This window comes from Mustela nivalis (genome assembly GCF_964662115.1).
Source record: "Mustela nivalis genome assembly, chromosome: 17".
Classification (NCBI taxonomy): Eukaryota; Metazoa; Chordata; class Mammalia; order Carnivora; family Mustelidae; genus Mustela; species Mustela nivalis.
In genome coordinates, this window is record NC_139036.1 from 46,466,069 (window position 1) to 46,490,887 (window position 24,819).

Sequence of the window (24,819 nt, forward strand, 5' to 3'; positions counted from 1 at the left end):
TGTTGCTTTAAAATGATTTTAGTATTTTTAGATGGTTGGGGTTTTTGGTTCCTATTATTTTAACTTTTTATTTCTATTTTGACATAATTTCAAACTTACAGAAAAGTCTTAAGAATAGTACAAAGAACTCCCTTTATCCAGATTGACCAATTTGTTCAGTTTATCCATTTGTTTTATCATTTATTCACACCCTCCCTTTCTCTCCAATACACACACACACATGTGCATGCACACTTTTTTCCTGAATCACTTGCAGAAATATTACCATCAAATACCCAGAAATAATAAATTCACAAGATTTAAAACCTCTGCATCAAAAAAAGAACAAACCACAATTTTAAAAAAAGCATTTGCGTCAGGTATGACAAAGACGTAATGAAGAGCTTCTTAAAGACCTTTATGGTAAGTAAAAAGACAACCTAATGTAAGAATGGACACTGGACAAGGAACATCAACATGTGTGTGTGTAAATGGGTGTGAAATACCTTAGACACTTTTTTTACAACCATGTGTATTTCAGCATGATAGAATTCTGCTAAAAATAGTCTTATGAGACAAAGTGTACATTTGTACATTTAAAGATTTCACATTCTTTAGTGCTACTTCAAGGTAAAACAATAAAATTCTTGGACAAATTGTTATTCTTTTTAAATATAAGAAATAAATTGTATTCTCATGTATTCCCTTATAAATTTCCCTGTATCATAAACCAGCTCCATTTTTTTTAAACAGATGATGGAAGGGTGTATCAAAATGGGATATTAGAGGCCATGAAGTCTTTAAAAAGTGAGTAAGAATTCTAAGGTATTGTTGTTTTTGTCTGAAATCTTTAGGCTTTGCTAAAGATTTTGAGTCCTGTGTCTCTCTTTATATTTTTAGGCCTTACTTTTGCTTCTTTCCATATATTTTCACTTGACAGAGAAATAGCGTCTGTATTTTTATCTTCATAGGAAATAACATACTTGAAATTTTCCTGATTTTGTTCCAAAATAAATAACTGGTATCTGGATATGTGCAGCAAAATTGAAGTAGAGGATTAGCTTCACTTTCCCACATTAGGAAAGTTGTCCAGCAACAAACAACAGCCAATCTTGGAGTCTGAGCAATTAAATAAATACTTCTTACTGTGTGTTAGGACTATTAGAAATAACGAACGAGTAGGTGCCAGTTGCCATTAAGTCTGATAATCTTGTTAAGAACTCCTTTTCTATGTATATTTGTCACCAATATAGGTTTTAAAGAAATGTATGCAAAAACAATGAATACTGTTACGCTGAAAAGAAATGAAAAAAAAATTAAAAAATAAAATAAGGGACAGTATACCTAAAAATAAAAGAGACAGAGAAAGAAAGAGAAATGTATTCCATTTCCATTTTTCCTACTTACTTTCTTTGTCCTCTTGGAAAAGTCAAATGAAAATTATAGTCTTATCAGGACTGTCAGTAACAATCCAAAGAAACAAATCATATTTTTTGTCGTCTCTTTTATTATAAATATCTATACATACTCATTAAAAACATTCAAAGGCATGAATGTATTTTTCACGTTTTAGATCATTTAGTTACTCTCCTGTTCCTTTTCTGCCTTTCTTAAGGAGGAAAAGTTGGTATCAACAACCTGATACCTCTTCTGGAAAAAATGGGTATCAAGCTCACGGAAAAAGAACTTGCACAGCTGAGAAAAAATCTACCTGCTGATGGTATGGATAACAGATAACTATTGTCAGTCCCTAAAAGGGACTTTTTTCTGTCTTGTAGATGATCATCTCTAACACTAGATGTAGTTAGTGGTATAATAAATGCTCAAAATCCTGGGGAACCCTAAAATGAGGAACAAGGCACAGATGCCTACTGATGTTACTGCCACACAACATTATTTTAAAAGTTATAGCTACTTCAGTGAGAAAGTAATATTAAATAGTATCAGGAAAGACACAATATTATCTTTAGTTTCAGATGACATGATCATGTGTCTAGGAAACCCAAGAAGCACACAACCTAAAGGAAATCTATTAAAACTATTGAGTCTTCAATAAGACATTTTTGTTCAGGTTGGCTCAACATGAGATAAATGTGCAAAAACTTAATTGCTTTCCCTAAGCTCACAATAAACAAGTAGAAATAGAAATGGGGAAAATATCAAACCATAGAATATCTAGGAATGAATTTTGTAAGAAATAGGCAAACTGAATATAAAAAAGAAGAAATATGATTCATATGAAGAAAACTATAAAATCTTAAATGGAACATAAAACAAAAAATTAATGTCCTTGAAGCACTAACATACAGGATCAGATATGTTAAATCAGACTCACATGAAACAGAGATCTTATCAAGTATCAAGCTTTACTAAATAATGTCAAGGATAAAAGCATCAAAAAATCAAAACAGGTCCAAGATGTCAAAGACAGCTCCATAGTTTTCTTCCTTCCCATGTTGGACATACCATTCTGACCCAGAATAGATGAAGTCTCTGTACGAAGACCACAAGGTCGCCTTACACAACAGAAGGATTTAAATTATGAAGCCTCTTCAGAGAGTTCTATAGACTGTGTTACATTTCCAGTGAGCCATGCCTCATAAGTCATGGGCTCTATTTACTGTAGGTTATTCTTAGCTAGAGACCTACTGGGGTTTTTTTAATTAATTAATTTATTTTCAGCATAACAGTATCATTATTTTTTCACCACACCCAGTGCTCCATGCAATCCATGCCCTCTGTAATACCCACCACCTGGTACCCCACCCTCCCACCCCCCACCCCTTCAAACCCCTTAGATTGTTTTTCAGAGTCCATGAGAGTCAATTATCATATGGTTTCACTTATTTGTGGAGCATAACAAATAGCATGGAGACCTACTGTTAAAGGCATTTCTAACATAAAGCCTCTTCTTATAGCAAATATCATTAGTCTGTTTATCTAGAGGATCATTTGACAAAGATATTAAAGTCACTTGCCTTCTTTTCTTTCCTCCAAAGGCATCCCCCTCAGTAAGGGAAGTTAATGGATTATAGACCATCTGCTTTAACACTTTCCTCTCAGAAATATTTACTTACTATAAAATATTTAACTTAATATAAAATTTTCAAAATCCCAGTGGGGTGTTATCATAAGAACTTAGAAATGATTTAAAAGAACAAATGAAAAAAGAAATTCCCAACTATAGCCAAGAAAATTATGAAAAAAGAAAACTAGAATGGAGATTTGCCTTGTCATATATTAGCACTTACTATAAAACTACTATGTAATCAAAAAAAATTTCATTGGCAAGTAATAAATAAATAAATAGATGTAACAAAATAGTTTAAAATAGAGCCCAGTATAATGGCTATCTTGATTCATATTAAAGAATGATTTTAAAATAGTATTAGCTGGGGCACCTGGGTGGCTCAGGTCATGATCTCAGGGTCCTGGGATCGAGCCCCACATCAGGCTCTCTGCTCAGCAGGGAGTCTGCTTCCTCCTCTCTCTCTGCCTGCCTCTCTGCCTACTTGTGATTTCTGTCCATCAAATAAATAAAGAAAATCTTTAAAAAATTAAAATAAAATGAAATAGCAATGGCCACAGTCGCCAAACTGTGGAAAGCACCAAAATGCCCTTCAACGGACGAATGGATAAGGAAGATGTGGTCCATTTACACTATGGAGTATTATGCCTCCATCAGAAAGGAGGAATACCCAACTTTTGTAGCAACATGGACGGGACTGGAAGAGATTATGCTGAGTGAAATAAGTCAAGCAGAGAGAGTCAATTATCATATGGTTTCACTTATTTGTGGAGCATAACAAATAGCATGGAGGACATGGGGAGATAGAGAGGAGAAGGGAGTTGGGGGAAATTGGAAGGGGAGGTGAACCATGAGAGACTATGGACTCTGAAAAAGAATCTGAGGGTTTTGAAGGGGTGGGGTGTGGGAGGTTGGGGTACCAGGTGGTGGGTATTATGGAGGGCACGGATTGCATGGAGCACTGGGTATGGTGCAAAAATAATGAATACTGCTATGCTGAAAATAAATAAAAAATAAATTTTAAAAAAATAGTATTGGCTATCTGTCTAAAAGAAAAAAATTAGAAACCGCCTTACATTACAGTATAAACAAAAATGCTTCCTATGTGAATTGAAGCTCTAAATATAAAATATAAATAAATTAATTATTGGGAAAAATTGGGGGACTATTTTGTAACATTAAGTTGAGGGAGACTTTCTTAAATAACACAGTTATCCAGAGGTAGGAAAAGAAAAAAAAATCATGAGTTTGTGGGGTTTTTTAAGATTAAACATATAAAGGAGATCATACAGTATTTGCCTTTCTCTGTCTGTTTTATTTCACTTAGCCCTCAAGGTCTATCCATATTATTGCAAATGGTAGATTTTCTTCTTATTTATAACTAAATAATATTTCATTGTATATAAACACAATATTTTCTTTATCCATTCATCCACTGATAGATGCCTAAGTTGTTTCCATGTCTTTGCTGTTGTAAATTATGCTACAGTGGATGTGGGGGTACAGATCTCTCTTCAAGATAGTGATTTTGTTAACTTTGGACGTATACACAGAACTGTAATTGCTGGATCGCATGATAGTTCTGTTTTAATTTTTTGAGGAACCTTCCTATATTTCACATTGGCTGTACCAATTTTCTTTTTTTTTTTTTTCTTTAATTTACATAACAGAGAGAGAGAGATCACAAGTAGGCAGAGAGGCAGGCAGAGAGATGGGGGGAAGCAGGCTTCCTGCTGAGCAGAGAGCCTGATGCAGGGCTTTACCCCAGGACCCGGAGATCATGACCTGAGCTGAGGGCAGAGGCTTAACCCACTGAGCCACCCAGGCGCCTGGCTGTACCAATTTTCACCTTCACCAACAGTACACAAGGGTTCCCTTTTCCCCATGTCCTTGCCAGTACTTATTATCTCTAGTCTTTTTGATACTAGCCATTCTCACAGGTGTGAGATGATATCTCGCTGTGGTTTTGATTTGCATCTCCCTGATGATTAGTGAGGATGAGCCACTTTCTCATAGACATGTTGGCTATTTGAATATCTTCTTTGGGAAAATAACTTTCCGGGTCTTTCACCCATTTTTAAAATTTTTAAATTGTATTATTTTATTTCTATGCTGTTGATGTATATCAGTTTCCTATATAGATATTATGGATATTAACTATATGGATATTAACCTCTTACCAGATACATGGTTCATAAATATTTTCTTCCATTCTATAGGTTACCTTTTTACTTTGTTGATTGTTTTGTTTTGTTTTGTTTTGTTTTGTTTTGTTTTGCTGTGCAGAGAAGCTTTTCAGTCTGATGTAGTCCCACTTGTTTATTTTTTATGTTGCTTGTGCTTTGGTGTCACATCCAAAAAAATCATTGCCAAGACCAGCATCAAGGAGCTTTTTCTCAATTTCCCTTAGGAGTTTTATCATTATCAGGTCTTACATTTAAGTCTTTAGTGCATTTTGAGTTAATTTTTGTAAATGTTCTAAGACAGGAGTCTAATCTCATTCTTTAACATGTGAATACCCAATTTTCCAAGAACCGTTTAATGAAGACACTTCCTTTTCTCCAGAGTATTCTTAGCTCCCTTGCCAGATATTAGTTGGCCATGTATGTATGAGTTTATATCTAAGCCATTAATTTTCTTTCATTGGTCTAAAGCATGTGTGTTTTATGTCAGTATCATACTCTTTTGATTACTATAGATTTATAATACAGTTTGAAATAAAGAAGTGTGATACTCCAGCTTTTTTCTTCTTCTGAGGATTGGTTTGGCTTTTGTGTTTCCAAATGAATTTCAGGGTTATGTTTTATATATCTGTCAAAAATGCCATTGGACTCCTGATGAGAATTGCATTGAATTTGTAGGCAGCTTTGACTTAGTATGGACATTTTAGCATTATTAATTTTTCCAGTCTTTGAACACAGGATATCTTTCCATTTAGTGGGTTTCTCTTCCAAATTTATTCCTAAGCCCTTGTTTGTGATGCTATTGTAAATGAGATTGTTTTCTTTATTTCTTTTTCTGATAATTCATTACTAGTGTAGAGAAACACCACTGATTTTTATATGTCAATTTTGCATCCTGCATCTTTACTGAATTCATTGATTAAATCTAACAAGATTTGTTGGTTGTATTTTTTGTTTTGTTTTGTTTTGTTTTGTTTTCTAGTCTTTAGGATTTTATGTATCTAAAATCATGTGATCTGCAAATAGAGACAATTTTACTCTTCCTTTCTGGTTCTGATGCCTTTTATTTCTTTTTCTTGCCTAATTTTTCTGGCTAAGACTTAGAGTACTGTGTTGAATAGAAATAGTGGACATGAGCACCTTTGTCTTATTCCTGATTTTAGAGAAAAGGCTTTCAACCTTTCACTACTGAGTATGATGTTAGATGTGGGTTTGTCTACAGATGGGCAGAGCCAATGGCTGGGCTCTTCACTCAGGCACTGCTGCAAGAGGAACTGTAGGGTGACCTACACAGCCTCTGGAATGCTCTCAATAGATTTCCTGGTCATGTGGGACAGAAGGCTATACTCAGCAATAGGCAGAAGCCATGAATTTGCCTTTTTACTTGGGTGGGGTGGCAGAACAGGCCCCAAGACCAGGGTGGCTTATTGGCTGGGGACCCAAATCAGGCAGAGTCCCCAAGCAAGCAGCTTGGCTCTGCAGATGGGCAAAGCCACTGTCTAGGATAGCTTCTCAGGTACTGCTGCTAGGAGAAACAGTCTGCCAAGATCCAAATTCTGGTTTCTATAGGCCATTCTCCCTTTCCCCATTTCAATCTGATCTCCACTGGTCACGTCCCACAGATTCCTCCCACACTATCTATGGGACAAGACCCAACTGGGTCTTCCAGGAAGCAACCCACAATTCTGGAGGAGTTAGATGTCCACCTTGGGCTCTCTTTTTCCCAACAGAGAAAATGTAGCTCTGGGAGGCCCTCTCAGTGCAGCACTATACCAGCCTGAGAGAGGGGTAGTACAGTTCGAGTGTAGCCGGTTCCCTTACCCTTCTAAGGCAGTCCTTCTCAGTCTCTATAGTTCAGGAAGGTACTTCACCCTTATTCTCATACCCTATATTCTGGGATTTTTATAATGGTGACTTGTCTATGGATACTTGCAAGATGGTCTTTTTATGCGGGGGACTGAAGTTGGGAACAACCTATGTCACCGTCTTGATGACATCACTCTATATTTCAATGCAAATGTAATTTTGTAATGATAAAAGTAATTATAATTTAAAGAAAGTTAGAAGAAAATACAAATCAGTCCACATCATTCCTGAACTTCCCTTCAATGATTCTATATAGCCTAGTAGATGAAGGCTAAGCTTCTTAAAATAGCTTGCAAATCCCTCAATAATCTCAGCCCAACCTGACTCTCTTATATCAGCTTTCCTCTTCCAAATCCATACTTTATGGAGGGCACCTACTGCATGGAGCACTGGGTATGGTGCATAAACAATGAATTCTGAAACACTGAAAAGAAATTTTAAAAATAAAATATTTTTTTAAAAATCATACTTTATTCTTCATGCTGAACTGACTCTAGTTCTCCATACCTTGCTTATGTATACAATGTATATATTGTGCCTAGGTTTTTGGCAGGTTTTGTTTTGTTTTGTTTTGTTTCTACATTTCTCAGACTCTCTTCCATGTGGAAGATTCTTTCTACGTATTCCCCTTTCCTTTAGTTAAAGTCTCATATTTTCACTTGCTCATGTACTGCATACTCCGAGATACAATCATTTAACACCCTAGTTCCACCCAGTAGTGGTTCCTATATGAGCTGTGGCCCTCATGGTTCCCTATTAGCTGACCAATACCAATGATCCAGAAACACTGGAAAAGGTACCTTTTTCTTTCTGCAAACTCCAATATCCAAGACATCTTTTTGAAAATACATAGATCCCTGAAATTCAGAGATTTAATGAAAGTGTGGTAAAATTATGATATTAGTGGAACTTACCTGTCACTTTCCATCAATATATGTCCTTTTTTTTTATGTTTTTGGAGCTCATGACATTGATTACATGTCTCAATTTTCCCCTTTCAAAGCTGATGGAAAAGCTGATCTGAATGAAGTAATGGATGGAGTGAAAGCTATTACAGGTGAGTGAGAAGCCAATATAAACATAGAAGCCTAATTTTTATAGGAACTGTTTTTCTTCATGCCTTAATTGCTATGCTAATTCTATCATTTTTATATGTTTTCATATCCAGTAGCCCAGAAGTCAGAGTATTTTCTGATGTTATTTTCCACTAAAACACTTCATTTTCCTTATTTTAAGACAGCACAAATCTACAATAAAAGGTGAAATGATCTTTGGAAAAGACTGTGGTAATCACTTAAAGGAGAAATAACATTTCCTTATGTCAATAGAATTAAGATACACCGTCTGCAGTTTGCTAATTAACAAGAGATATGTAATACCCATTTCTTATCATTGTCATTTTGAGTATGTTAGTTCAAGCCTTCCAAGAAGTAGGATTACATGTGAAGGACATTATTATGGGAAATGCCTAAGAGAAAATAAGGAGGGGAGGTGAAAACACTGGGAGGTTGTCAGAGTACAGTGCAAACCTGACACCAAGTGAAGGAAAGAGGAAGAAATGTTTGGGTGAAAGCATCCAAGACTGTCATGCGGTCTGAGGAAGGTCTGGCAATACTGTTTTCAAGATCCTCTGGTCAGGGGCACCTGGGTGGCTCAGTTGGTTAAGCCTCTCCCTTCAGCTCAGGTCATGGGATGGTCAGGTCATGGGATTAGGTCAGGTCCTGGAATCCAGCCTCGCATCAGACTCCCTGCTCAGAAGGGTGTCTGCTTCTCCCTCTCCCTCTACTCCTTCACCCAACTGTGCTCTTGCTCTCTCTCCCTCAAATAAATAAATAATCTGTTTTTAAAAATCCCCTGGTTAAAGTCATCATATTCCCCAGGAACTGGGCTCCCTTAGGAGCTGCACCCAGCCCTTGACCAGTGCCAATGGTAGGTGTGGATTTTGTGCAAAAAACACAGATTAATTTCAAAGCAGAAGGTGGGGCCCTTGGTTAATTATGTTCTCCATAGTTGGAAGTTCTGCACGTACATTATCATGATTACCAGTGAGGTTGCCCTCTCTTATTAGCCTTTAGAAAACCAATTATGTTTCTGTGAATGACATCACCTCAGTGTAATTGGTCAGAGCTCAGCAACCCTCACTTCCCCCAGCTCATCCTCATTTTGTATGGACATCATAATTTAGTTTTATTATTTGCAATCATTTGATTATACTTAAATTCATTGGATGTCATTATTTTAATCTTTTTATTAAGGAGAAAAGGCTGATCTCAACAGTGTGAAAACTGTTCTGGAAAACCTAGGGAAAGATCTCAAAGATAAAGTATTCTTGGACCTGATAAAACGTCGTCCTTCTAAGGGTAAACGTTTTAAATACTAATGTGACCAAAAAGAAGCTTTAAATTTCGGTGTCTGTGGGAGCCTCTAAAATTATTTCCATTTCCTCAGTTCCAGGAAAAAGAAAGTCTATTTTTTTTTTAATTTTTTATTTTTTATAAACATATATTTTTATCCCCAGGGATACAGGTCTGTGAATCACCAGGTTTACACACTTCACAGCACTCACCAAAGCACATACCCTCCCCAATGTCCATAATCCCACCCCCTTCTCCCAAACCCCCTCCCCCCAGCAACCCTCAGTTTGTTTTGTGAGATTAAGAGTCACTTATGGTTTGTCTCCCTCCCAATTAGTCTATTTTTTTAAAAAAATTTAGAATGTCCATTTATACCTGAAATGAATCCCTATCTACACAGTTTTACTTTTAGATTGGGAAACAGCATTTCCATTATGATGAGCCTTATTATCAAGAATGGGGAAAAAAAAAGGTGTGATCTGGGATTTGTAGAAAGAGGAAAAGGATTGTTTAGAAGTGAAAAAAGCGAGATTGGGCAGAAGGAAAGGGGTGTGTGTGTTGTTGAATGCCTGATGTGCTAAATTTCACCCAATTTTCTCTCAAATTTTATTATAAAAGAAATTTCTAGTGAAAACTCTTGAAAAGCCATTTATCCCAAGAGTATCCTAATGATTTTCCACATTTCTCTGTGACTTAAATTCTGCCTTTTCTTATAGAAGATGACAAGATCTTTCAAAACAGGTTGCTAGAAGTTGTGAAGTCTCTAAAAGGTATGTGAGCAGCATAATGAAAGTGCAGACAAATACGGCAACTCCGCATTTATACTGTTTCCAAGACATTAGTGGATGCTGCTCTCACTCTACACTGATTGTAAATTTATGCTCCCACTGAAGATCAAGCCACACTTAGCTGCCAATCTTTTACTTCATATCTAGGAAGAAAATCTTGTACTTCTTCAAGGTTTTCCAAACTTTTAAAGAAAACAAGTATCAGATTTCAAGTTGGATAGCAAAATATAACAGAAGAGATTAGCACTGACTCAGGGAAGTTAATCAGCTGCCAACAAGTACTAAACTAAGTATTTTTACTACTTTACTTCTGAACAAGTAACAAAATATTGTTCAGAAGTAAAACACACTTTACTCCAGAACTTGAATTCGCTTAGCATTTATTCAGTGCTGTTTAAAACCTTGTGTTTTATAGTCTAGTCCCCAAGACAAGTCTCAAGAAAAGGACCTTAATTCTAATGTCATAGCTGACTTTCTCTATAGACATAAGGTCCTTAGTCTCTTGTTCTAAAATTGATGGGTTTTTTTCCCCACACTTTACAACAAGAATCATTAACCCTACTACTTGGGGAGGGGGGATGTCTGTGAATAGGCTTTAAAGAATATATGTATGTAATCTTTGTGAGCACAGATATATAATTCATGAAATTCACAACAAGAGGTTTAAGAACCTCTTTTTTGGAGTTACATAATTTTCTTCATGGACTGTCTCTCTCCTTAGATGGGAAATTCAATGCCAACGACTTGAATGCTATACTGGATAATATGGGAATCAAGATATCAGATAAGGAACTTAAGGCTCTGACTAAAAATTTCCCTGCTGATGGTGAGCAAGTTTTCAGATACCATAGTTACATGCTGGGAGAGTTTAAGAACCATAGCCAGTGGTCTGAGGGAAAGGGGCCTTAGGAATGGTAATCTACCCTGAAAATAATCAAGATGCTATAAATATCAGCAAAACAAGTAACCAGCATCCAAGCAGGCAATTACCAAAATCAACATGAAAATATTGCACTTTGTATGTATGTCTTTTATGCTCTTTACCCATCTTATGGTCGCTAGAAAACAGTCTTCCACATTTTGAATAGAAAAATGCAGGCAACTTAGATGATGGTACTTCCGAATGTCTTCCAATTACTAACACATATGGGTTTGAAATATTATAAAACTCTAAGTAAAATTTATATTACTGAAATGGTGTATATTTTTATATTTAAGTTTTTCTTTCTAATATTAAGGAAGGAAATAAAAACTGCATAAATCAATAACCTAGAAAAATATTGTTCAGTAGGTATTTCTTAAGTAAGCATATATGCTTAAGATAGTGCCTGGCACAAAGTTAATAAGATTTATTATCTTTACTCCTGTGTTTTCTTTCACAGTATTTTCTGAGTCTTTTTTTATCTTTTTTGATTTTCTCCTACAGTTGATAGGAAGATTTCAATAAAGAGACCAATGAATGAAATGAAAGCTAACTTTACAGGTAAATGAAAACTTAAGGTTCTTAGGGTTTCAGCCCTTTATATTAGTTTTTTAAATGGCATTTCTAGTATCTTACTTAATTCTGATGTTTCATTATTAAATACATGCTTCCAAGGCCCATGGATTGACATTAGGAAGGCTTCTGCAATAGCATACAAGACTATATGTTAATTTTAAATCCTAAGTTTTCTGTTGCTTATGTAAGTAAAGGCTTCATGTCACAAATGTTTAACTGAACATAATCTAGAAATGTGTATGGTGAAGCTTAGAAGTGATTAAGATAATGTATTCCCTGAAATCAACAATAATTCTTGCCAAAGCAATCAGATGGTTTTGAAGAATAATTCAGGTACAAATCTACATTATCTTAATTCACTCAACAGATTTTATTCTGGAAGTTGTCTTTTCCAACTTTAGAAAAAAACTCCCTTTAATTCATTTTAAATATGGTATTTTATAAATACCATAAATCATTCTCAGTGGTTCTACAATTGAGACTATCTTTGCCTAACTCTTCATCTTGAAATTGGCATCTCATTAAGGGGCAGAGAGCATATCTCATAACTTGAGATACTCTGAGAGTACCAGAAGCTCATACATGTACCATCCCCCCTCTTGAAAGGTGAGAAGATTGATCCTAGTGACTTGAAAAATTTCCTGGGAAGCCTGGGGATTGAGCTCACAGATGAGGAAAAAGAGAAACTGCTAAAAACCCTGCCAGTTGATGGTGAGCTATCATAGAAGGGCCATGGTCTTTTGTGGGTCTTTACATCTGCGTAAATATCTCCAAATTCATTTCTGTTTATTTTTCTTCAAAAGTACGAAAGAAAAAATATTAAATTGAGTTCTAAGGTATGTAGCAACCTGAAGGTATATAGCAACCTGTCTTAGTATTTATAATGGAAATTAAGCAACCCTTTAGACAAGAGTGGACATTAATAACTAAACATGTTGTTACTTGTCAAGCCACTAATTTGTTTATAGCATGAGAAGGGAAGAGAGAGAGATTGGAGATCCATGAAGAAAAGAATAAAGATAGGAAGCAGAAATAAAAAGAAAGGGAAGTTCTATATGATTTCACTCATATGTGGAATTTAAGAAACAAAACAGATGGACATAGGGGAAATGAAGGAAAAATAAAATAAAAACAGAGAGGAAGGAAAACCATAAGAGATTCTTAACTATAAGAAACAATTTGTGGGTTGCTGGGGGAGGGGTTGGTGAGAGATGGGGTAACTGGGTGATGGGCATTAAGGAGGGCACATGATGTAATGAGCACTGGGTGTTACATGCCACTGATGAATCACTAAATTCTACCCCTGAAACTAATAATACTGTATGTTAACTAAACTGAATTTAAATTTTAAAAATTGGGGGAAAAAAAGAAAGAAAGAAAGGTTGGCTATACTCATGTTTGAGCAAGTAGACTCCCTCGGGTACTGGAATATGAAGGTTTGTCACCATGAAGTTTCTGTTTCCAAACTTTGCTATATAAGATGAAGTAATCTAAAAATTAGAGACAAGTCTTCTTAAAATGTTTTTTTCTGAAATTATTTAATTCAGGCCATTTTTGTGGTTTTATGTTAGTTTCATCATTACATGAATTATGGCTTTTTTCACAGCTGCTGGGAAGGTATATCAGGATGGGTTGCTGACGGGTATGAAATCTCTCTATGGTAAGTAAGAAACCCAGTTAAAATTCATATTGTCTGACTTCCCCAACTTGATACCATTCAATTATGAATCCTGGCTCCTTGCTTTGGTATCATTTCTTATTTATGATTGTTTTCAGTATATCCACATTTTAACCAGTAACAGCATATATTTTTATCTTGTAGGAAATTCCATATACTCGCATTTTTTTTCAACTGTGTACACCCCTCTCCCACTGAAAAAACAACCAAACCTAGGAAGTCACAGCATAAGTGAAAGGAAGGGTTAGCCTTGTTCAAGGGATTTGGTCAGTTCTATGGGTAGCTAATATAGAAACTCATACAAAAAACATTATATATATGCAGCCCCTATTTTTTACATACAAGTATTAGATTGGTTGTCTGCAGTTTCACTTGCTTAAACTGCTTAATTTGTTTTGTTATATAGGCTTGTTATTAAGACAAGCTCTAATTTTAACTGTTTTCCTGATTTTGTATACTTGAACAAGTCTGTTTCGGATTTGGGCTTTGTTGAAAGGTGATTATACAAAGACACAAAATTTCTCTTTTTTATTCTGTTTTACTTTAATAAAATTTATGATTATTATATTCATTAGGGCTTTATTAAAGAAGCAAAATCACTATGAGTGACATGGAATAAGAGATTTATTGTAAGAATTAGATTTTATGCAATTGTGAGAGCTGGTAAAGAAGTCTGTGAAAACTGTCACCTCTGCTTTTGGTGGTGGGCCTAAGGCCCTGAAATCAACATAGTCAGCAATGCCAGCACTCAGGAGGAAAAACTGGTATGAAAAAGTTGGAGAGAAAAATAAAAAACTAGAACCCATGAAGACAAACTGGAATTCATGTCTCTCTTGTTTCCCCCACCCTTAAGACTGTAAGTGACCTGAGAAAGAAACTGGCATCTCCCTTCAAGGAGATAGACATGTGCTTAGCCTAAGACTAGAAGTGGTGAGAGCCAGATCTGGATGCCTGGCTTCCACCCTATGCCAACAAGGTGATCCAGAAGATTAAGAACATTATCAGGGGCTGTAATGGCACCTGGAACCCAACACCGACATTTATGATTGATTGATTATATTTTTTGAGAGAGAAAGAGAGTGTGTGTGAGCCAGGGCAGGGATTGGTGGGGAGTAAGAGCATAGGAAGAGGTGGAAAATATTTTTTTTTTAAGATTTATGTATTTATTTAACACAGAGAGTGAGATCACAAGTAGGCAGAGGCAGGCAGGGGTGGGGGTGGGGAAGCAGGTTCCCTGCTGAGCAGGGAACCCGATGTGGGTCTCTATCCCAGGACCCTGAGATCATGACCTGAGCCGAAGGTAGAGGCTTAACCCACTGAGCCACTCAGGTGCCCCGAGGTGGAAAATCTTAAGCTCAACCTCACAACCCTGAGATCATGACCTGAGGAGTGAGATATTTAACTGATTGAGCCACCCAGGGGCCCCCTTACACTGACCTTTAGAGTATAGGAGCAGCTCCTTCACTTGTGCCTTCCAGATCTCCTGCAGAATTTTCTGTGGCCTGCCAGAACTCTATAGGTGAGGGAAGTCCTAGAAATATAATTCCAGTTTAGCCAATTTGATACTGTCACAGTCTACCATCATCTTCCCCTTGGCAACTGGCAGCCACATCTCTCTCTCTCTATAGAGATATATATATATATATATATATATATATATATATATATATATCTTTTAGCCTCTCTTATATTTCTAATAAAAACAGTAATCACAGTTTCTCATATAACCAAAACTATGCTAACCCTCTTCTCAGGATATGTTTCAAAATCCCAGCTATCACTATCCATCTCTAGGTTATGTTCATTTTCTAACTGACTCACATTCTTCCTTGACATCCTATAATTTAAATAATGATATAAGACTAGCTACTGTTCACAAATCTTCTGTTCACAAATCTCATGTAGATGCAGGGAAAATGGAGGAGGAGATAAAAAGAAAAGAATTGGTTAAATACTCATAACTGTTACAGTCTTGTGCAGTCCTTTAGCAACTGGTCACGTGGATATAGCTAGTATTTATCTTTCCTTTTGCATTTCTATTTCATATTGTCCTCTCTCTCACCAAGCACTTCAGCTGCTCCTACCTCCTTACCTGGTGGGTGACCCTAAATTTTGTTCCTGAAGGATAAGGGCCATTGTCGGACCTGTCTCTATTGTATTGCGTTATTTAATTTACAATTAGCTTTAATCACAGAACAAGGGAATACCAGCAGGTGTCCTAGATTCTAGACATATCTATCCCTATCCCCACTATGTAGTAGCAGCAGCCCAGTTTCCCCTGATGGTCAGAATAAATCACTCCAACCAGTAAAGTCATCTCTTTTTTTACTTGTAGACACATAGGAACAGGAAGACAAAGTGGCTCAGATTCAGTTTTTTTTTTTCTTCCTCATTCAGTTGGCTATGGGATAGTCTTTTCTTTATCAACTTTATTGGTGCATGATTGACATATAACATGTAGGTTTAAAGTATACAGTGTGATATTTGATACACTTATATATTGTGAAATGATTACCACATCCATCACCTCACCTTATAAAAACCAAAAAATAGAATGTTGATATGCATGCAAAATTTTGGTATAATATACTTATATACTTTTTTCATAATTCCTACATTGTCTCCTTCCTAAGGGGGAAAGGTTCGTACAAATGAGCTGGACAACACTCTAAAAAAATTGGGAATTGAGCTCACAGAAGAGGAACTTGCAAATCTCTCAGAAAACCTAGAAGTTGATGGTGAGCTCCTACAGATATCTTCAGGGCATCTTCTATTTTGCTTTATATCTAATGTATTTAAAAATAGATAGATTTGACAGATGCATATTAGAGAGGTTGGAGGAGAGCCTAATTTCATTTTTTTAATTTGTTTTTAAAATTTTAATTCCTATAAGGTTAACATACTATGCTATATTATCTCAAGTGGACAGTATAGTAATTCAACGATTCTGTATGTTACTCAGTGCTCATCATGACGGGTGTACTCATTGAGCCCCATCATAAATTTCATCCGTTCTCCCACAGACCTCCCCTCTGCTAACCACCAGTTTGTCCTCTATAGTTAAGGGTCTGTTTCTTGGTTTGTCTCCTCTCTCTTTTTGTTTTTATTTTTTATTTTTGTTTTTGTTGTTGTTGTTGTTCATTTGTTTTGTTTCTTAAATACCACAGATAAGTGAAATTGTGTGGTATTTGTCTTTCTCTGAGTGATTTATTTCACTTAGCATTATACCCTCTAGCTCCATCCGCATTGTTGTTGCTGATGGCCAGATCGCATCCTTTTTAATGGCTATAATATTTGCCTCTGTGTGTGTGTGTGTGTGTGTGTGTGTGTGTGTGTATCCCATCTTTATCCATTCGTTTATCTATGAATACTTGGGGGGAGCCTAATTTGATTTTTTTTAAAGATTCTATTTTTTTATTTGACACAAACCCTGAGAGAGATCACAAGTAGGCAGAGCAGCAGGTACAAGGGGAGGGAGACGCAGGCTCTTTGCTGAGCAAGGAGACCGATGCAGGTTTTGATCCTAGGACCCTGGGATCATGACCTAAGCTGAAGGCAGAGGTTTAACTGACTGAGCCACCCAGGTGCCCCTGGAGAGCCTGATTTTAAAGTCAGAGTAAATCTTGGATCATCATTACAAATAATCAAAGTAGCATCACCTTTCCCTGTGTATACCAAGAATTGCAGAGTGTACTGTCAGAATCTAATAGGTCTAGATAATAAGAAAGCGAAATAATAAGGATTTGAAAATCTATTTATAGAGAAGTCAACAGGCCCATTTTTCTATCTATCCTTCTGTTTACCAAAATCTTCACTCTAAAATGTATTCAAAGATTCTTATCATAGTGCATGAGACCTTCAGTCTCCATCTGCCCATCTGAATATCTTCTCTCATTTTCCTTCTGTTCAAGCCATGTTGAACTATTTGTAGTTTCACACACATAGCATGATAGCCCTCTACTTTTCCCTTTTCTCAGCTTCTCCATATGAAGTTTTTTCCATCCCTCCATATTTTAGATCAGCCGCTCTGATACATTAATATAGTTCGTGCATTATCTCCTGCAGGAAGCAGTCTTAAAACATACCAAGCTAGATTAATGGTCCATTTCTCAGCTGTTTGTTGCTACATGAAGTAAAGTTTCCAGAATACCTAGTCAACTCCGCTATCTTCAAGTATGGCTTATAATGGCATCCAAAACACGAGGAAGAGCACAATTTTCCTGACCCAGTTTCTAAGATATGAGACCTTTGTATTTTTTTTTAAGAGACCTTTGTATTAACGGAGATCATTTTAACTCCCTGAGATCCAGGCATTTAATAGATGGTCTCAGGTAAAATGAAAATATGGGGAATTTTTCATGGAATTGTTTCCACAAAATATGTGTCTTACGTTTGTGTTCTGTACTTCTGACATTATTTGCATTGTGCCTTTTTTGGTAGCTAATGGGATGGTTGATCTGAAAAAGGTGATGGATGAAGTCAAAGTTACTACAGGTAAGTGAGAAATTATCAATCCAAGACATTTAGTATTTATAGTAATTATATTTTATCATTATCCCTCAATTGCCTTCTAGTTATGGCATTTACTTCCTTATTCATTAAATTACTAACAATTCATGTATTTTCTGGTATATTTTTTATTTATATATTTTCTTCTTTCTTTTAGAACAGCCAAATTCTTTTTTTTTTTTTAATGAAGGGGCCCAGGTACAAGGATCTTTTTTTTTTAATGTTATGTTAGTCACCATACAATATAGCCAAATTCTATATTAGTAAAATAATATATGAAGTAAAATTTTGGTAAAGACTACAGAAAGCTTATAAAAATGAGACTAACATATCTTACTTGATATAATTATTTGAATAATTAATTTACAGTATTCTAGTTGAAAAGACAGATACACAATGTCAGTTTCACTGGGTTCAGAGTTGCTTTGCCATTGTCAATATGATTGTGACTTCTTTTGTTAGCATTTAAAGGTCAAATTCTTTTTTTGTGAATGTCGTATTATACTTGGAGAGGTCTCATTGGCTTTCGTTCTTTATTCTGTACATATTCAAGCTATGTAGCCATAGATTGATTTTTCCTATTTAGATTCATTAAATGATCCTCTAAATTCATATATGTCATGATGTCTACCTTTTTTAAGGAGGGGAGGTTGATGCCAAAGATGTGAAAACTCTTCTGAAAAACATGGGAATAGAATTCACAGATAAGGAACGTTTGAAGCTGATGAAAAGTCTGCCTTTCAATGGTAAATATTTCAAATTAGATGTGACCTTAAAGGGTGTTTAAAAGTTAGTTAACATACAGTGTAATATTAGTTTCAGTTATAGAATTTAGTGATTCATCACTTCCATACCCACTGTTCATCACAAGGGCCCCCCTTAATCCTCAGTACCTATTTCACCCATCTCCCTACCCACCTCCCCTCTGGTGACCATCAGTTTGTTCTCTGTAGTTGAGAGTCTGTTTCTTGGTTTTATTCTCTCTTTTTTCCCCCGTGTTCATTTGTTTTGTTCTGTTTCCTTTTGAGCTCTTTTTTAAAACTCACACTATCCCCATTTGCTAAGGTGCAAAAATAAATTTAAAAATTATATCCATCTCAAAATAATTCAAATGTTTACTTATTCCTGAGGGAATTGTCCATCTATGCAGTTTGTCTTTCAGTTTTGAGATAAGCATCTCCAACATACTGACTCATACCATTGAAGGGAATAAATTTCTGAGGATACCCTTACCTTGTAGATAGCTACAGGCAATTGTGGGAAGTAAACAAGAGAAAGAGGGGTGTTAAACTGTGAGGGGACAAAAGGTGAGAGGTGCTGTTACCAAAAAAGTTGTGTATATTATAGGGCACCTTGTGCGCTAAATTTTGGATAGACTTACCGTGTTATAAGCTTTCCCTAATTTTCTCTCATACTTTATATTTTTTTAATATTTATTTATTTATTTGACAGACAGAGAGATCACAAGTAGGCAGAGAGGCAGGCAGGGGGGGGGGAAGCAGGCTCCCTGCTGAGCAGAGAGCCCGATGTGGGGCTTGATCCCAGGACCCTGAGATCATGACCTGAGCCAAAGGCAGAGGTTTAACCCACTGAGCCACCCAGGTGCCCCTCTCTCATACTTTATATTAGTAAGGGAAATTTCTAGAGTATATCATGAAAATCCCAGTTTTACTGAAATAATTTTAGTGAAAAGCCACCTCATTCCCCCATGACCTTAAATGTACCCTTTTTTATAGATGATAACAAAGTCTTCAAGAACAGGTTGCTAGAAGGTGTGAAGTCTCTTAAAGGTGAGTGAGAAACATAATGAGAATACAAATGAATATGAGATCTTCATTTTATACTGTTTCTGAAATATGAATTTGCTGCCATCTGTCATATATACTGATTGCAAATGTATACTTTTTAGAGCTCAATCTTTATTTTAGCAGATAATCTCATGTTCTATCTTGGAAGTAAAGCACCATACTTTCTTGTCATTTTCCAAATTTTCAGGAAGAAAAATATCAAATTTCAAGTTTGCATAGCAAAAAAAATATAGAAAGGATTAGCAATGATTCAGGGAATTTAATAAATAGCAGAAAAAACTAGACTGAGTTCATTCATCAAAAGTCAATCTACAACCGTTGAGAACTAAAGAATATTTACCTCCAGTACCAGAATTCCCTGAGCATTTATTGAACACCATTTATTTTTTCTCCACCAGATTTTTTTTTTAATTCTCCAAGAAAATTGAGGCTAGCAAGACTGATAACCCTCAACTTTCTATCCCCAATGCCTACCTTTACAGGTATCTTTAAGCATACCCATCCTAGTATCAAAGGATGAGTGAAGAGTAGCTCTTCCTCTTCAAGCCTTACCAGGATTGACTCCGTTCTCTCCCACATCTTTAAGACTTCATCCCATTCACCATTTTCAACCTCTTCCTCAGTGGACAAGCTTTACTTTCAGCCCATCTACATGCTCAGCGTATCCCATCCTATAAAATAAGCAAACTAAAACTCTTCATACCTCTTTGGCCACAACTCAATCTCTTTCTTCCCTTTCTCATTCACTTATTGAGAGACTTGTCCATACTCTGAGCCTCTATTTCTATACCTTTTCAAACTAATTTCAGTACTGAGTGCCCTTTAAAACCTTGTGTTTGTGTAGGCTGGTCCCCAAGACAAATCTCAAGGGAAGTAGCCTTAATTCGAATTTTGTAGTTGAGGGCTTAAAATATTTGGTCTCTGTGTTAAAATTGTTGAACATTAATTAATTTATTTTTTCACTTTATTTGTTTAATGGAGAAGTATATTTTACTAGTGAACAAGATATATTCTACTAGTAAACAATACAAGTGTATTGGCACCAAAGAAGTGGCAATTTTCCCAAATTATTCTTTTTTATTATTATTATGTTCACTTTAGAGCAAATATTCTTTACTTTAGGTAAGTAGTATACTTTGGGGGAATTCTTGAATAGGCTTTAGTGAGTATATAACCTGTCTGAAACAGTGTGTGTATTATATGAGTAATGATCTACTGTTTAAGAAATTCACAATGGAATATGTGTATCAAAAGTGTGTAAGCACTTCTCCTTTGGACTGTTATATTTCTTAGGTGGGAAAGTCAATATCAACAACCTGGACACCGTTCTGAACAACCTGGGGATCAAGCTTGCAGATACAGAACTTAAAGATCTAGTTGAAAACATGCATGTTGGTGGTAAGGATGTTATCAGACACACAGGTTAACCATGGAGAGTGTTTAGTTAAAAGAATATTTAAGGAAAGAAATGTCCTTTTCCATAAGGGGAAGGGAAGGCCCAAGAGCCAAGTGGTGATATTGCACAGCAATGACTAAAACATGGAGAATGTCATTTGAGTTTATGAGTATCCAGTTAACAAAGTCAAAATTGAAAGATTTTTTATATGTGTTTTTATATGACTTTCATACTATCTGCAAGTATCATGGTTAGTAGTCTTTCCAATTCTGAATACAAGAATGGAGCATTCTTTCAGCACACTCACTTCTGAATAACTTCCTCTAACACAAATAAATTTGAGATATTATAGGCCAAATTGCATCACTGCAATTGTATGGTTTTCATGTTGGGCTGTTCCTCCCATTCATGCTAATCTTAAAAACTGGAGAGAATAATAATCTAGAAAGTGTGTTCAAAAATATTTGTTAAGGGCTCCTGGGTGTCTCAGTGGGTTAAGCCTCTGCCTTTGGTCCTGGGATCAAGCCCCGCATTAGGCTCTCTGCTCAGCGGGGAGCCTGCCTCCCCCTCTCTCTCTGCCTGCCTCTCTGCCTACTTGTGATCTCTCTGTCAAATAAATAAATAAAATCTTTTTTAAAAATTGTTAAATAAACATATATAACAATTAGGATGAGGTCTGACACATAGAAGTACAACTATTATAGTTGTTCCTATGTTTTTCCACCAACTTTGTATTGTATCTCATAATATGAGATCTATATGATATATGAGATCTAAAACATATGAGATCTATAATATAATATACTGTGATTTTGATCTTCTATAGTTGATGAGAAAATTCCTCTAGAGACACTGATGGAAAACATCACAGACTTTACAGGTGAGAGAAAAGTTACCATAAAATTAGGATTCCTATTATCTACATTAAATTTTTTTTCTGATATTTCCTAGTACTCCATCATTGACTTATAAATTCTGGTATTTCTCTTTATTTTTGATGAAGTATTTGTCTCTAATGTTTCACATATTGATATAAAATTATCTCTTTTTACAATGAAATTACCATGCTATCCTTGCTTTCAAGTTCTATAATCTCTGTTGTTTATGTCAATAATATAATTCAGTTCACCAGTGATTAATAACCACATATAGAATGACACAGAAAATCAGAATGGAGCCTAAAATTGATTGAGGTAATGTCTTCATTGTATTTATCATTTAATTCTTATTTTTTTAATTAAAATACTTTTTCAAAGAAAAATTCATGTAAGCATCTATTTTTTTAATCAATAGATCAAATTTTATTCTGAAAGTAGTCTGTCCCTAATTTTTAGAAGAAACTCTCTTGCTCATATTAAGGAAATAAATTTGACCTAACATCTATACTGATTTTGTTGTTGAAATGTTTTATTTTTACTTTATTCTTCAATCAGAAAGTGAGAAGATGATATTAATTATCCTAAAATAATTTTTTCACTAGAAATAATTACTGTTATGTGAAATAAAGGTGTGTACCAAATTTCCTATTTTTTCAAAGGTGAGAAGATTGAGTCAAGTAATCTAAAAAATGTTCTGGGAAATCTGGGAATTGAGTTTACAGATAAGGAACTAGAGGAGATGCTGAAAATACTGCCGATTGATGGTGAGTCATACAAGTGTCTGTGTAAGCTTCCAGGGAACTTAGATTTTTGTGGATCTGCATGCAACTTTTTAATTTCTTCTAAAACATGATAGAACATTTTTTTAGAAACCAAAATGTAATCTACATATAAAAACTGTGAATGTCATTTAGAGTTTATTTTAGAAGCCAAGCAATTCCTCAGATGTAAGTTGCCATCAGAACAAATGTCTTCTATTGCCCTTCAGGGCTTATACCAGAAGAAGGGGGAAAAAAGAGATAAGAGAGCAATAGAAGAAATTAAAATAATTAAAAAGAAAGGGAAGATATTTATACAGTATAGTAAGCCTACTCAAGAGGACAAGTTTGTCATATTGAAAAAGGCTTCTCGTCCTTAATTTCATTGTTACATAAAGATGAAAATTTGGAGTAAAACAGAATTTTTTAACAGAATTACTGAGACATCATCTACGTATCATACAATTAACCCAATAAAACATACAACTCAGTGAATTCTAATGTATTCACAAAATTGTGCCTTCATCACCACAAACAACTTTAGAACAATTTTATTATCCCAGAAAGATACCCCAGACCCACTGATAGTCACCTTCCAATTTCTCCATGCCCCTCAGCTCTGAGCAATGACTATTTTCTCTCTCTATCCCTTTTCCTGTTCTGAATGTTCCACATAAATAGAATCATACAATATGTGGTGCTTTGTGACTAGTTTCACTTAGCACAGTGGTTTCAAGGTTCATCCCAATCCTGTTACATATTCTCAGTACAGTTGACCCTTGAACAACATGGGAGCTAGGAGCACTGACTCCCTGAGCAGACAAAAATCTGTAATAACTTTTTTTTTTTTAAGATTTTATTTATTTATCAGAGAGAGGGGGGGGAGAGAGCAAGCACAGACAGACAGAATGGCAAGCAGAGGCAGAGGGAGAAGCAGGCTCCCCGCTGAGCAAGGAGCCCGATGTGGGACTCGATCCCAGGACGCTGGGATCATGACCTGAGCTGAAGGCAGCTGCTTAACCAACTGAGCCACCCAGGCGTCCCTGTAATAACTTTTGACTCTCCAAAAACTTAACTACTAATTGCCTTCTGCTGACCAGAAGCCTTACAGACAACATAAACAGTCCACTGATATACGTTTTGTATGCTGTATGTATTATATACTCTTACAGTAGGTAAGCTAGAGAAAAGAAAGTGTTATTAAGAAAATCATAAGGAAGACAGGTGCCTGGGTGGCCCAGTCGGTTAAACCTCTGACTCTTGATTACAAGCTCAGGTCATGAGCTGACACTCAGCTCCATGCTCAGCACAGAGCCTGCTTGAGATTCTCTCCCTTCCCCTCTACCCTTTCCCCCTTCTCCTGCTCGTACTCTCTCTCTTTCTCTCTCTCTCTCTAAATAAATAAAAATCTTAAAGAAAGAAAGAAAGAAAGAGAAAGAGGGAGGGAGGATAGGAAAGGAAAGGAAGAGAAGAGAAGGAAGGAAAGGAATTAATTGTAAGGGAGAGAAAATACATTTACATTTACATTTACATTTACATTTACATTTACATTTACATTTACAGCATTGCAAACACTCCATGCAGAGTTCAAACCCCTGTTTCAAAGGTCAACTGTACTTTGTTTCTTTTCACAGCTGAATAATGTGCTGTGTACGGACAAACTACATTTTATCTATCCATTCTTGGATTGCTGGATGTTAGGATGGTTTCCACATTTTAGCTATTATGAATAATTTTCCTCTGAACATTCATGTACAAGTTTTTACATGGAAACATATTTTCTTTTGTCTTGGGTATATAACTTAAGAGTGAAATTGTTGGGTCATATGGTAACTCTATGTTGAACCATTTGAGGCAGCTAGGTTGTTTTCCAGAGTGGCTGCCCTACTTTACATTTCTACCAGCAGTCCATCAGAGTTCCAATTTCTCCACATCCTAGTCAACACTTGTTGTCTGTCCTTTGATTACATCATAGTGAGTGTGAGGTTGTATCTTATTCTGGTTTCAATTTCCCTGGTGGCTAATTATGTTAAGCATCTTTTCATGTGTATATTAGCTAAATGTATGTCTCCCTTGGAGAAAAATCTATTCACATC

The 24,819-nt window shown here is 35.8% G+C and overlaps 2 protein-coding genes across 5 annotated transcripts in view; both read left to right on the plus strand.

Moving 5' to 3' along the window:
• LOC309851455 (uncharacterized protein) overlaps nucleotides 1–17,405 on the plus strand; it is a gene marked incomplete at its 3' end in the record, with an annotated part of 89,939 nt that extends 72,534 nt beyond the window's left edge. The window contains exons 36-46 of the mRNA XM_082706774.1: nucleotides 733–786; nucleotides 1,595–1,699; nucleotides 8,060–8,113; nucleotides 9,312–9,416; nucleotides 10,127–10,180; nucleotides 10,920–11,024; nucleotides 11,625–11,681; nucleotides 12,303–12,407; nucleotides 13,303–13,356; nucleotides 16,008–16,112; nucleotides 17,392–17,405. Of these exons, the coding sequence (XP_082562900.1) occupies nucleotides 733–786; nucleotides 1,595–1,699; nucleotides 8,060–8,113; nucleotides 9,312–9,416; nucleotides 10,127–10,180; nucleotides 10,920–11,024; nucleotides 11,625–11,681; nucleotides 12,303–12,407; nucleotides 13,303–13,356; nucleotides 16,008–16,112; nucleotides 17,392–17,405 (812 nt within the window). The remainder of the gene's footprint in view (nucleotides 1–732; nucleotides 787–1,594; nucleotides 1,700–8,059; nucleotides 8,114–9,311; nucleotides 9,417–10,126; nucleotides 10,181–10,919; nucleotides 11,025–11,624; nucleotides 11,682–12,302; nucleotides 12,408–13,302; nucleotides 13,357–16,007; nucleotides 16,113–17,391) is intronic.
• EFCAB3 (EF-hand calcium binding domain 3) overlaps nucleotides 16,056–24,819 on the plus strand; it is a 163,484-nt gene continuing 154,720 nt past the window's right edge. For all 4 annotated transcript variants that reach the window (XM_082706472.1, XM_082706474.1, XM_082706473.1 and 1 more), the window contains exons 1-7: nucleotides 16,056–16,112; nucleotides 17,815–17,868; nucleotides 18,525–18,629; nucleotides 19,620–19,673; nucleotides 20,985–21,089; nucleotides 21,914–21,967; nucleotides 22,625–22,729. In XM_082706472.1, coding sequence (XP_082562598.1) covers nucleotides 17,823–17,868; nucleotides 18,525–18,629; nucleotides 19,620–19,673; nucleotides 20,985–21,089; nucleotides 21,914–21,967; nucleotides 22,625–22,729 — 469 coding nt within the window. In that variant the 5' untranslated portion in view covers nucleotides 16,056–16,112; nucleotides 17,815–17,822. The remainder of the gene's footprint in view (nucleotides 16,113–17,814; nucleotides 17,869–18,524; nucleotides 18,630–19,619; nucleotides 19,674–20,984; nucleotides 21,090–21,913; nucleotides 21,968–22,624; nucleotides 22,730–24,819) is intronic.